This window comes from Euprymna scolopes, chromosome 27, assembly GCF_053919585.1.
Source record: "Euprymna scolopes isolate OS-2025 chromosome 27, ASM5391958v1, whole genome shotgun sequence".
Lineage (NCBI taxonomy): Eukaryota > Metazoa > Mollusca > Cephalopoda > Sepiida > Sepiolidae > Euprymna > Euprymna scolopes.
In genome coordinates, this window is record NC_136508.1 from 78,798,846 (window position 1) to 78,812,133 (window position 13,288).

At 30.3% G+C, this 13,288-nt stretch overlaps 1 protein-coding gene across 3 annotated transcripts in view; it reads right to left on the reverse strand.

Annotated features, from left to right (window-relative positions):
- LOC145248934 (uncharacterized) overlaps positions 1–13,288 on the reverse strand; it is a 60,835-nt gene that overhangs the window by 7,350 nt on the left and 40,197 nt on the right. For all 3 annotated transcript variants that reach the window (XM_080110728.1, XM_080110727.1, XM_080110726.1), the window contains exons 7-8: positions 11,188–11,424; positions 1–4,873 (exon numbers count right to left, since the gene is read on the reverse strand). The exon at positions 1–4,873 is cut by the window's left edge and continues 7,350 nt beyond it. In XM_080110728.1, coding sequence (XP_079966854.1) covers positions 4,760–4,873; positions 11,188–11,424 — 351 coding nt within the window. In that variant the 3' untranslated portion in view covers positions 1–4,759. The remainder of the gene's footprint in view (positions 4,874–11,187; positions 11,425–13,288) is intronic.

The following is a 13,288-nucleotide window of genomic DNA, read 5'->3' on the forward strand; positions in this document are numbered from 1 at the left end:
AATTTTTGTTTGTGCTAACCTTGGCATTAGAATCTAAATGAATGATCAATCTTGAACTAAACTTAATCGATTTTAAATATTCTGCATTAATAGCCATTACAACTGTGGGATTATATTCTCTTCTTTGCTAATATATAAAGTAAAGTTAGTCTCTTTCTCGATTTTTGCCATCAATAGCTTTATTCTTATGAAATCAATATTTGATTTTGGTTAAGCATTTCTACAAAAAAAATCATTGCAGCATGTTTTAAGAACAAAAAAATCTAATTTGATTTAATTTTTCCCAGAAAATACTTTGACTGCATCAGAATTATTTTCATATAGATTAACTTCACACAATTAGAATGTCAATGAATGCGATAGATTTGAGCAAACCTGAATTCAGCTTAATCAATTTTAAATATTCTGTGTTAGTATCCATTATACAACTATGGAATTATCTTTTCTTCTTTGCTAATATATAAAATAAAGTTAGTCTCTTTATTTTTGTCATCGATAGCTGTCAGTGTTATCGATAGTTATCTTCTTGCAAAATCAATATTTGATCCTGGTTTGTCAGTTCTTTTGGTGGATCATTGCAGCGTGTTATTAAGGACAATAAAATATAATTTGGTTTAATTCCTTCCAAAAAATACTTTGAATGGATTGGAATTATTTTCATACATATGTATTTTTTAAACATAAACAAGCAAACAAAAAATAAAACCACAAGGGTCATAAATCTGAAATTAGTCATACAGAGTTACTTACCTTTGTTTGGAACAAAACATAATATTTTAAAAAGGCACAGCTAAAAAACAAAAAAATTGGCAGTAAAAACACTCTCATATAACACCTTGTATGTCCAGTATCATAAAAAATATTAAAAGTCATTTGTTGTATAATATTGTTTAAAAACTTACATGTAAATAGAAAAAGAATAAAATCATAACTGAGATTTATAATTAAAGTTAATAGAAAAGTAATGGCTAGATCCCAAAGGTTAGTGCACTAAAGAACCTTCTGTGAATTTTTGTTTTATGGCATATTAACTCTTTTTGGATTATTTAATACTGACTGTAGTCATGTTGGCAAAAATTCTTATGCTCCATTCACACATACTCATTCTGTAAAATCTGTTTCCAACCAATTATTTTATATACATTTAGAATATATTTTCTATATATATATATATATATATATATATGTTTAGAATAGGAACATTCAATAAGTAATGCCCTTGACTCACTTCCAGTAGTCTAATTTAACTGAAATTTTGCATGTGCAATGATTTATATCTCTATGGGTTATGTAGTAAATTACAGCTCTAAACTAATTGTCATTTTTGATTTACAAGTATTTAACCTGAGTCAAATATGAAACTCAGCCTGTTGAGTGTCATGCAGTGATTCTGTTTTTGTATTTGAAAAGAGTGAACACTACAGGAGACTTTTGATGAAATGAAAGAAATATGATAATGATACCCTATTTATATGACCTGGCATTGTGAATTCAAAAATGGCCAAAAACTAATGGAAACAGCTCTTTTCATATATTATAGATGTATAAAATGTGCCATTTTTTTTTTTTTTTACATAGGCATAACCACTTATCAAGGCATAGAGACCCTCGAGGATTAAGAGTTAAGATATATTATAGATTTATAAAATAACTGTGCCAATTTTCACTATTTTACTGCAGTGAGAATTGGGTCAGGGATATTACTTATTGAACATTCCTTGTATGTACGTTTCTTTTGTCCGATAAATGTTAAAATGATATTTGTCAGATCAATTGTTAAATGTTTTCGTAACCCAACACATTGGTTTTATGGAGGATATTGTAGTGTTGTTTTAGTATTTTTCCAACAATTCTATGCATCATTGTTTTTTTTTTTTTTTAATGTTATATCAATCTTTGTTTATACAGATGATCTTTTAGATCAACGCATTTCAGGTGAAAACATTATGTACTTACATGTCATAGGGAAATTAGTATAAATTCGAAAAATTACAATGAAATGGTTCTGTAGATGATGTGCTAGAAATATTTTAAATAAAAAATAAATCACAAATACATTGCCAGATATCTTTTTTAAAGATTATAGACTGTTAATTGAAGTTCAGCATTACCTTCCTAGTTTGTCATACTGTATTGGTTGCATAACTCTTCCACAGTAAAACATATGATAAAACTGGATAATTTGATAAATTCTATTTTTACTTGTAATTATTTCTCTATTGGATCATTTTTGGAGCTTAGACTAATTTCGCTATGACATGTAAGCTTGTTGTTGCAATATTTTTATTCATAATTGAGGTATGGTCCCTCACAGTTGGGAGATTTTATTTATAAATGCTGTGGCTAGAAACTGACCAATCAAATTAATTCACGTTCTGCTATCAACCAACCAGAAACCAGAAACCAGAATTGTCCCATAAAAATTAAACCGTTTTAGCAACCTTGCACATATTTTTCTCGTGTTGACAGGAGAAGGATTTTTTGCTCTTTGGCTATAAAATTATAAAGTCCAGAACCTGTACAGAACAGCTGTTCACTGAGAATTCATCATCTCCAGGACTTGTATAGAATAACTAACCATCGGAAACTTTCCTGAAACTAAAACATGACTTCCAACTCAAGAGGTTATGGACCCGGCGTGAGACTTTATTTCGATGGATCAGAATCAAAATTCGAATTGTGGCAAGTGAAATTTTTAGGATATTTCCAAATCCAAAAGTTACACAAACCAATTCAGGCACAACCTGAAAACAGAAATGACCCCGACTTTATTGAAAAGAATACAACTGTCTTTGTGGAATTAATACAGTATTTAGATGACCGAAGTCTATCACTGGTAATGAGAGAAGCCCTGAATGATAGCTGCAAAGCATTGAACATATTAAGAGAGCATTATTTATCGAAAAGAAAACCCAAAATTATCTCTTTATATACTGAACTGACATCTCTAAAACGTACGGAAGCTGAGACGATTACAGATTATATTATAAGGAAAGAAACCACAGCAAATTCATTAAAAATGTCTTGACAAAGTTATTAGCAACAGTCTGTTAATCTCCATGGTTCTTAAAGGGTTACTGATTAATTTCAAGCTATTTACCATTGTGATAATCCAGAAATAATGTTTTCACCTGAAATGCGTTGGTTTAAAAGATCACCAATGTAAACAAGCACCCAATCCTTTGTAAAATTCCTTATGACTCCTAGTCCTTAATATCGTTAAAAAAATTGTTCGCAATCTAAATGAGCGTGTATACCATCTAATGCAGTTTAATGTCATACTGAGGACAGGTTCTATTTAACCCATAGATGGAACCCCCCGACAGGTACTACCACTCTGGATCGGAGTGGACCTGGGAGTAATGGTAACTATGGAGGTGACTTTGCACTCCCGAAAGTTTCCAAATTAAAACTTCACCGTAAGATGTAGTTTTATGTTGTACGCAGGACCAATTTAAAAACTAAACCCTCTCTTATAAACGGAAAACCTCACATAAAAGATTAAAATAAACATTTATATTTTTCCCTTCCTGAACTGGAAAGCTTCCAAACAGATATAAAGGTATTGTTTATTCAAATGATCTTTTTCAATAAAGTCTGCAAAGAATCTGCTTTGATGAAAAGTCTGGGCAGATGTATAACATACAGCCGCAAACTTTTGCACCCACTTTTATTTTAAAAAAACAAAATAATAATAAAAGAAAAAAAAACTTTTTTAAAAAGTGCTTATTTAGAATAAACCTATTTTCAAAACAAAAAGACAGAAAAATCTTTACAAAACTTTATGATGTACATATCCATCATGGGATGAAGATGTCATATTCCAAAAATCATGTAAATTGATCAAGCATTTTTTTTTCTTTTAACTAAAAATGTCAAATTTTGTAACAAAGTAAGATGCTATTTTTTGATCCACCATGTTTTATGAACAAGGAGACACCTCAATTCGAACTATCGAGGTAAAAAATCAGCCTTGCAATGGACAGTTTACTCTTGATATTGGGGGAAAAAAAAACATTAAAAAAAATGATATATCAAAAAAATATACTTTATCAATTTTCATGATTTTTGGAATATGACGTCTTCGTTCCGTGACGGGTACATAGATTATATAGATTTTTTTGTAATTTATTTATATAATTTAATTTTTAAATAAGTTTAATTCTGAATAAACACCAAAAAATTAACTGGTTAAAGTTTTAGACGTACACAAAAATCTATGATAAACCTGGATTTGATATTTCCAAAACACAAAGATCACCCTCTAAAAATGTTGCATGATATGCATACATACTCCTTTACTTCCTTCTATTTACAATTAAAAAAAAAATTTTAATTGGTTAATCTGAACCAATTTATAAAAAAATTGTATTAATTTTTTTTTTAATAATTAGGGAAGACTTAGGTGTAGTTTGCTATATATATATATATATATATATATATATATATATATATATAATTAATGTAAAAAGAATAATCCTGGATTAAATATTTACCGAACCACAACATTTATTTGCCACCCTCTAAAAATGTTATAGTTTTATATTTTATTTTTATATCTGCAGATTTTTATCTTGATTGGGCCCCGAATTATCACATTATAAAAATGAATTTTGAAAAAAAATGACTTGTTCAATTTTAAGAAAAGTTGGAGGTTTAAACATAAAATGATCCCTTGTACAAAATCAAGGATTAGTGTTGTTAAAAATAATATGTACTATACAGAAATATAAAACAATACAGAAATTTAGAAATAATTTCATATTGTTTGATGATAGACGTTTGTTTCTTTTCTTTCCAAATCATCAGAGAATGAAGAGAAGTTGCCAGGGACCAATTTGTTTTTCAACTGAGTTTTCACAGCTGATGTTGTCTACAAATAACAAAAAGAAAAACAATGTAACAAAAATGATAAAAGGGAGATAATTACAAGTTTTCATTTCTAGAATAAATAAGCTAAAACTGTACATGATTGTTGTAGATGGTAGGAGGAAGTGCAAGTTATGTAAATAAAGGGGGAGTCACATGGAAATGTGAATAATTACGAGCAGGAGAGAGAAAGGACAAAAAAACAAGGAGAAAGTGTGAGGGAGAGAGAAAAGAGAGAAAGAGAGAGAGTGGAGAGAAAGGGACAAGAAGATGAGAAAAAAGAAAAGAAGAGCTATAGAGGAAAAGGAAGAAACAAAGAGAAAGTGGAAGGACAATAGAGAAAAAGAAGAGTGAGGAGGAAGGAGTAAAGAAAGGAAAGAGAGAGATAGGGCACTGTTTTACAATTTGTCACTGAAGAGGGAGACAACTCTTATTTACTAAGAGATTTGTTCATTTTTTCATTTCATAATTTGGGACGCAATATTTTTTTTTGTAAAAAGAAAGACTGCGACAAATTTTTTTAAATATAACAAAGTGATAACATTAATAAAACAAAATGTAGTCTTTACGCGACTATTAAGAGAAAACCAACGAACCAACGATATTTTCATTAAATGAAAACGTTTAAAAAAGAAGTTAGGCAACTGTTTTTTTCTTAATTAAAAAGTCAATGTTATGGTAAGGTTATTACGAAATTAGTCTTTAACCTTTAAAAACTACCAAGAATGAAACTTTTTAATAAAAGAAGGATGAAACTTTTAAAGCCGTGGCAACTTTTTGTTTTAGTGTAACAAAGCTTAACATATTAATAACACCAACATCTAGTTTTTAACGTAACAAAAAAAATGAAAATGCGACAATAGTTGTAAGCTGCCGCAACTTTTTCCTACATTTTTTTGACTTAATAAGAGATTAAATGCGACGATAGGAAATTATATTTTTTTTCAAACAAAACTTTTCAATAAAAGATGAAAATATGGAAAAAAGGCTGCATTTTTTTTTTTACTGAACAAAGCTTATAATATAATTAACACCAACATCTAGTTTTTAACATAAATAATAAATCATAGTTTTCGTGTAATAAAAATTACAATTCCTCAACAACTATCGACACATTTTCATTTTTTGTAACGTTAAAAACTAGATGTTGGTGCTATTAATATTATAAGTTGATGAACTTCTTTTTTTAAATGTTTTCATCTAATAAAAATGTGGGTTCATTGTTTTTCTCTTAGTAGTCACGTAAAGACTACATTTTGTACTATTAATGTTATCAACTTTGTTAAATCTTTTTTTTAATGTTTTGATTTAAAAAAAATGAACAAATCTTTTAGTAAATGAGAGTTGTCTCCTTCTGCACAATGACAAATTGTAAAACAGTGCCGGAGAGACGAGGAGTAAGAATGGTAAGGAAGAGAGAGAGAGAGAGAGAGAGAGAGAGTAAAGAAGAGAAAGAGGGAAAGTGAGAGGAGGAGATTAAGGAAAAAACATATTTAACAAAGAATATAATTCCAAACTGGAAAACATTAAAAAGAAAGAACATTTAAAAAAGGGAGGTAATCCAAGAAAGGGAGATAATTCAAAAATGAAATCATCACGAAGAAAAGAAAATTCACAATGCTGTTAAAAATGAATAATATTTGAAGATACATAAATAGTAGGCATATGCATTTTAATTGCGGAAACTGATAGGGGGACATGGTTTAGAAAGCCGGCTTATAATTTTTTGTAGGTTTCCGATTACATTTTGATTATGTTTATAATTAGTTAATCTTTAAAAGGAAAAAAAGATATTTTTACATGTAAAAAAAAAAAGTTATAATGAAAAATGTTTTCACTGCGACATCAGAAACTGAAAAGTTCAGCTTTCTGGAAGCAAAATAAATTCATTGTAAAAATGTCATGAAAAATATGTATTTGTTTTCTGAAACTATTTCAAAGAAAATTAGTAAAGTGTTAAGGTATTGAATTAAATAAAATAACACCTTGTTTGTACAAAAATATCGGTACTTGTATAGTTTAATCAAAACATTAAAAAAATGAAAATATCAAAAAAAAGGTTATATTGTACTCTGTTTTGGACTGAAGATCTCTGAAAAAAAATAATTTGACTTAATTTGATTGAGTAGTTTTTTGTTTTACAGCGGAAAAACACGTTTTTATGACAGCACGTTGAAGGTAGCCATCTTTGAATGTTTTGAACATGCCACAAGGAGATAACTCAGTTTAAAGTGCCAACACTCCCTCCCCATCTTTAATACTAGCTTTCCTTCCTAAAAATCGAACCTTTTTCTCGGTATCATAACAAATTGTTTTTCGCTATAAAAAAACCAAAAAACTACATGATGAAATTAAGTGAAATTTTTTTTCCAGAAAACTTCATTTCATAATGGATGCATACAATATAACCTTTTTTCGATATTTTCATTTTTTAATGCCTTGATTAAACTGTATTAAATATCTTAATTAGCCCCCAAAAGCAAGAGTTTAGTACCTAATCTAGCTTTGCCTAATCAGAGCAAAAAAAAAAAAAAAAAAAAAAAGGTATCGTGCATAAGTTCTATGAAAGCCCAAAATTTATAGAGGAATTGAAACATTATTATTTATTTTAAACATAAATTATTTAATACTTTAATTTCTGTATTTTTGAAGATTATTCATTAATAAAAAATATTCATTAATTTAGGTAATTCTATTTTCAGCGATAAAAAGAAATGCTTATTTAATTAGAATATTTATTTACTTTTTTACATGATGATTCTCAAATGTGTTCTAACGATAAATTAAATTAACAGTGTATTTTAAGTGTGAAAAAAGTCAATTAGAATCACTGATTACACTGACAATTTATTCATTGAAAAAATAAGCACAAACAATTTATTAATAATTAAAGAGAATACGGCAGATAGGATGTAAATCTTGTCTGTTTCCTTTTTGTTATTTTTTTTACAATTTTGTCCAACCGATTTGTCTAAATCGTTATTAAAAATAATAAATTTTTGCCCGACCGTATTTGACTAAATTGTTATTAAAAATAATACCATTTTTTAAATTATTTTTTTCTTAGTGATCCTGAATCTCAATTTTTTATTATTTTCAGAATTACAACAAAAAAACATACGCTGATGTTTACACTATCATGCATACAAGAAAAATATTATAATATTATATTTGAAATTTTTCTGAAAATTACTATTATTAAAATCATATGAAATATTTTTTTTAATTAAATTATTTTTTTGGTGATAGTATTAAATAAACAATGCTTCATTCAATAATATCGATAGCTTGAGAAATTTTTTTTTTCTATGATTTATATTGATTTCATTACCACGGACTTTAATGACATTTTACATAATGTTCCTAAAATATTTTAAAATATTTTTTATTTTATTTACAATGCTTTATTTTTATAAAATAAAATAAAACAAACAGGAATCCATGCATCTTTTTATAGTACATAAACTTTAACAAAGATGTTTTTATTTACAAAAAATAATACATTTCCACTAAAATTTAAAAAAAAATTATAGGTTCATTATATTCTGTGATTGTTAATTAACAAATACTGAAAATTTCATTAAAATTGGCTGATTTCCTGAATTTCAGTGAATTTTTTAATAAAGGAAATGGTCAAAATGTTTTTGCGTTTTAGGGATCGACCATTCATTTTGCATGTACCTAATAATGTTGTATAGTCTTTCATTGAACGCCATGGATACTGTTTACTTCTCGGAGTCAAAATTAATGATGTTCACAAAATTTTTCTCTTTCAATTAACTAGAAGGCAAAGACTATTCAATCTTAACATATTTTATTTACTTTTCTATAGATACTTTTTCTTTAACAGTGACCTGCAATATAGTTATATTATCCCTACAGGGGTTGAAACACAGCAGAACATTATGTTGTATGTCCTTCCTCATTGAGTTGAAGATAAACCATTTATAGGTACTTGTGCATTTAACGAACCAGACGTAACTTAGCATTTGCTCGGCTTTGTCCGGCACATGACGTCAACAGCCGGATAAAACCGAGCGTTACCGATAAAATAAAAACAACACTACAAAATAACTGCAAAATGAAATTGTAAATGTAAAACATCCAAAAATAAATAAATAAAAAGCAAAAACCTACCGTTCATTTGTTGTTTTTTTTTTATTGTTATTAGTATTATTGTTTGAGATTGTTTTCTGTTTGCAAAATAAATACATATAAAAAATTTTTTGCAAACAAATAATATTTAATAATTATTATTTTTTTACTGAAACATTTTTTTCAACTATTTACGTAAAATAACCAAAAAAAAATGATATTTGTAGGATATTTTTTTTTTGTTTATACAAATAATAGTTAGTAATTGTTTTTATTATGAAACTTTTTTTATTTTTTCAACTATTTACGTAAAAAAAAAAAATCGTAAGAAAAAGGAAAGGAACAAAACTTTTTTTTTTAAACCAGGATTTTTTTTTTTTTTTTGCCAGGAATATATTTTCTCAGGAGGATGTATTTTCCTCAGACTTTTGGAGGGCATCAGACGATAAAGTGGACGGAGATGAGATAGTGAATGTGATAGGAAGCTCTTTACCAACAGGGTAGCTTTCGGTGATGTGGGTTAATATGGAGTCAACAAACGGCTGCCTACCAAACTTTTGTCTCCACATAACCTCTAAAAGATGTGTTCAAAACCTCCCGGTTGGCTCCGCATTCTCATTTATTGCACTGTTTGTCTGTGTTACGGGATCTACAAAATTAAGGCTGTGGTGGTTCACTGTTAAATGGTGATACCCCTCCTCTCCTTCCACTTTGCTGTAAGCGCTCCAATAGTCTGATACGACCGTGGTCCCTGGCAGAATGTGGAAGGAGGGTTTCGGCATTACTATTTGGTATGTTAACCAAAAAACCCTCCTTTTCAGCGAGGTCTGTGTATTCACTGAAGACCCAGACTGGTGTTAGACGTCTACCGACGGGTTTCCGGCGGTTGAAGAAGACAAACACGTCGATTTCAACTGTATGGCCTGGGCCTCCTATCTACCAGGGATTCCTGAGAAAGTAATCCTGGCATATATCTCAGAGGAAATTATTCCAGTCCAGAATTGTGTGGCGTGACCGCAACCCACATTCACGCTGGAGATTCCTAGTTGCCGCCATCTCTAACGCCCATATCGAAATTCTCGTCTGTTGCTGGACGCACGCGCACACGCGTCGAGTTGAAATTAAGTGCGCAGCGTTTTGATTGGCTGATGACCATGTTTTGTCAGACAGCAGCAAAACACGAGCTGTTGACGTCATGCACTGGACAAAGCCGAACAAATGCTGAGTTACGTTTGGTTTGTCAAATGCACAAGTACCCATTTATATATTATTTAATTAATTGGAATTCATTATTGAGATAAGTTTTATTTATAAATTTATTTATTGCAGACTATAATCCTCATTATTTTCAGTTGTTGTTTCACAATGTTTCGGACAACTACGGTTCCAGGAGAGCATTGTCTGAAGATAGCGATTTCAATCCTAGCCAAAGCCGACCAGAGGCTTACTTGGCCAAAACGTGGTGAGACGACAACTATGGAAGGCAGTAATTGTTGATGATGCAGTTAGGATATTCGGAGTTCCTATCCCATTGCGGTTACCACCTGACAATGGCCAGAGGAATAGTTGGCCAAAACGTCATGATACAATAACTAAGAAAGATGAGGATAATAGTCCGCAATAAATAAATTAATGAACCATTGAAATTATAATTTTTCCTCATCTCTTATTAACATTAGCCTAGTCTAATAATTTGCATCAGCAAAATATAGTTAGACCACTGCAAAATGCAAAATTCTGCGGCGTCAATTTTACCAAGCTACAGTGCCCATAAGATAAGCTATTCAAGTCCAAGACTTTAAAATAATTCCAAGCTAAAAGAAAGATCCAGATGTATATCCAAATAATGTGTGTGTGTACGCGCAGATCAAAACTTAAACCTTTATTATTCCTGATCTTTCTTAATTACCTCCTTGATGTAATTACGTTTTAGATGGATGTATTTGCCTTCCGATGGTCAAATTCCTCAACATGAAATTGTCAGGTAACATAAAGTTATATAAGTACACAGAAGATGCTGCCAAACCTACTGCAAAGAAGGTTCCCTCTATATTTCACTATATCAGCATTTAAAATTAAACTTCAAATTCGTCCATATTATATCACAAAACCTAATCAATTGACTATCTACTCTTATTTCAGAAGATTGTTAATCTCAGCTAAAGCCGTCGGGTCAATCATCCCTAAAATCTCTAAAGCAAGTAAGAATGAACACTCACGCACCTTCAGATTAGAAGACGTGAATTCTTCAACAGGCAATAATCCTCTGGTATCGGCACCATTTTCAGCCAGAAGTTTTGATATCTCATGATAGCCACGAGCATAGGCGGCTAAAAAGGCAGTGTTTCCCGCAAAATTTGGCATGTCAATGGAGGCTTTTTTTCCCAAGAGAAATTCTACAATTTCCATGTGATTGTTTTCGACTGCATGAAACAAGGGTGTGCGTCCACTTTTGAAGTCCTGAAAAAGTTAAAAGGACATTTTTAGGGATTTTTGAGATGAGGATAAGTTATTTGGATTAGTTGAATTCTTTGGACTACTATTCTCATCTTGAGTGTTATTTTCATGTTTCAGTCGATGTAACCTCCAACTTTCTTCAGATGTGTCTTGTTGAAGTCTGCAAAGGGCCAGTGGTGCAATAAATAAAGTATTTGGTAAAATTTACACTCTTCTGGAGGTTGAAGCTCAAATCCTCAGTGTCGGTGATACTCAAAAATACAATTGCAAATTACTTGGGACCTCTACTCAGTCATGGTTGACAAAACAAGATCATGCTACACCCATGAATTAAATAAAGGGTTCCATTCGAAATTTCGTGTAGATTCCTGAGTTCAACAGAAACATTTCCAAGTTAGACAAGATACAGCTGAAAAAGGTTAGAGGTTACGCTCAACCGAAACATTGTGAAAATGATGCTCAAGATGAAAACAGTAGTCTGAAGAATCCAAATAATACAAACATTTTTAAGGTGTTTTTTTGATTCTTTGTTATTTTAGTAAAATTCGAAAATTGAAATATTGTATTTCAAATGGAACCAATGTTATTTACTGAATTTTATGTCATGTTAATGAACAGATTCCAAACTTACGAAAAAACATAAGGAAGACAACTAATTATTAATGAAAATAGTTTTCGAAGATAATTAGCGTAAATTGAGTTTTGCAAAAAAAAGAAAATTTAGCAAAACTCAATTTTCACTAATTTTCTTCAAAAACTGTTTTCATTAATAATTAATTTTCTACCTTATCGCTTTTTGTAATTTTTGAATATTTTCATTACTGTGACATGACAATTCAGTAGATACCATTAGTTTCACTTGAAATTCAATATTTCAATTTTTTGAATTTCGCTACAATAACAAAGAGAAAACAATTTTTTTTTTTTACAAACTTTTTATTCCAAAGCTGATTATTTCTTTTTGTGACAACATTCACCAGATATGAATTCAGTTAGTTTTTAACATTTCTTTGCTATACACTTGACAGTGTCAGATCTTATGGAGTCTGACTAATCATGATTCCAATGACAGATGGCATAAAGATATGTGCCTGACACAAGATTCAAATTCAAGTTCATAGTGGGTAACCAGATAATTAATTGTCTGTCTTAATCTTTTCTTCAATCACAAAGATTTGGAATTATATAAAAAGAAAATCCTTTTACTTCTCTTAGTCCTTAATTAATCAAGCTCTAGTCCACCATCTTACAGCTGCTAAACTTCTGTCAGACCACCAATATGGATTTAGGCAAGCCCGTTCTACTGCAGATATTCTAACTGTAATCTCTGAACGTTTATACCAAGCACTGGATAAGGCAGAGGAGAGGAGGGCAGTAGCCCTAGATATATCTAAAGCTTTTTATGGCACGATGGTCTTCTCATGAAAATAAAATCCTTACTGGACGAATGTAGAAGAATCCAGGTTGTCCTCGATGGTCATACATCAAAAAAATATGATATAAATGCGGGTGTACCTCAGGAATCGATCCTTGGACCTTTATTATTTCTGATATTTATGAATGACTTACCTGATAAAATTGTCTCTGAGATGGATATATTTGCCGATGACTCCACGCTCTATACCAAGCACGTGGAGAAAACTAATAAGCACATATCTAAGATAATGTCCGAAACTCTAGAGGAAAACCTTCAGTCTGTAGTGGAATGGGGTCAAAAATGGATGGTAACATTCAATGCTACCAAGACAAACTCGCTTCCTTTAATAATTACATGAAACCTTACCAACCACCAATAGCTATGGCTAGAGATATTTTACCTGAAAGCACTTCGTTCAAGGTCCTTGGCTTAATGTTTACAGGAAACACG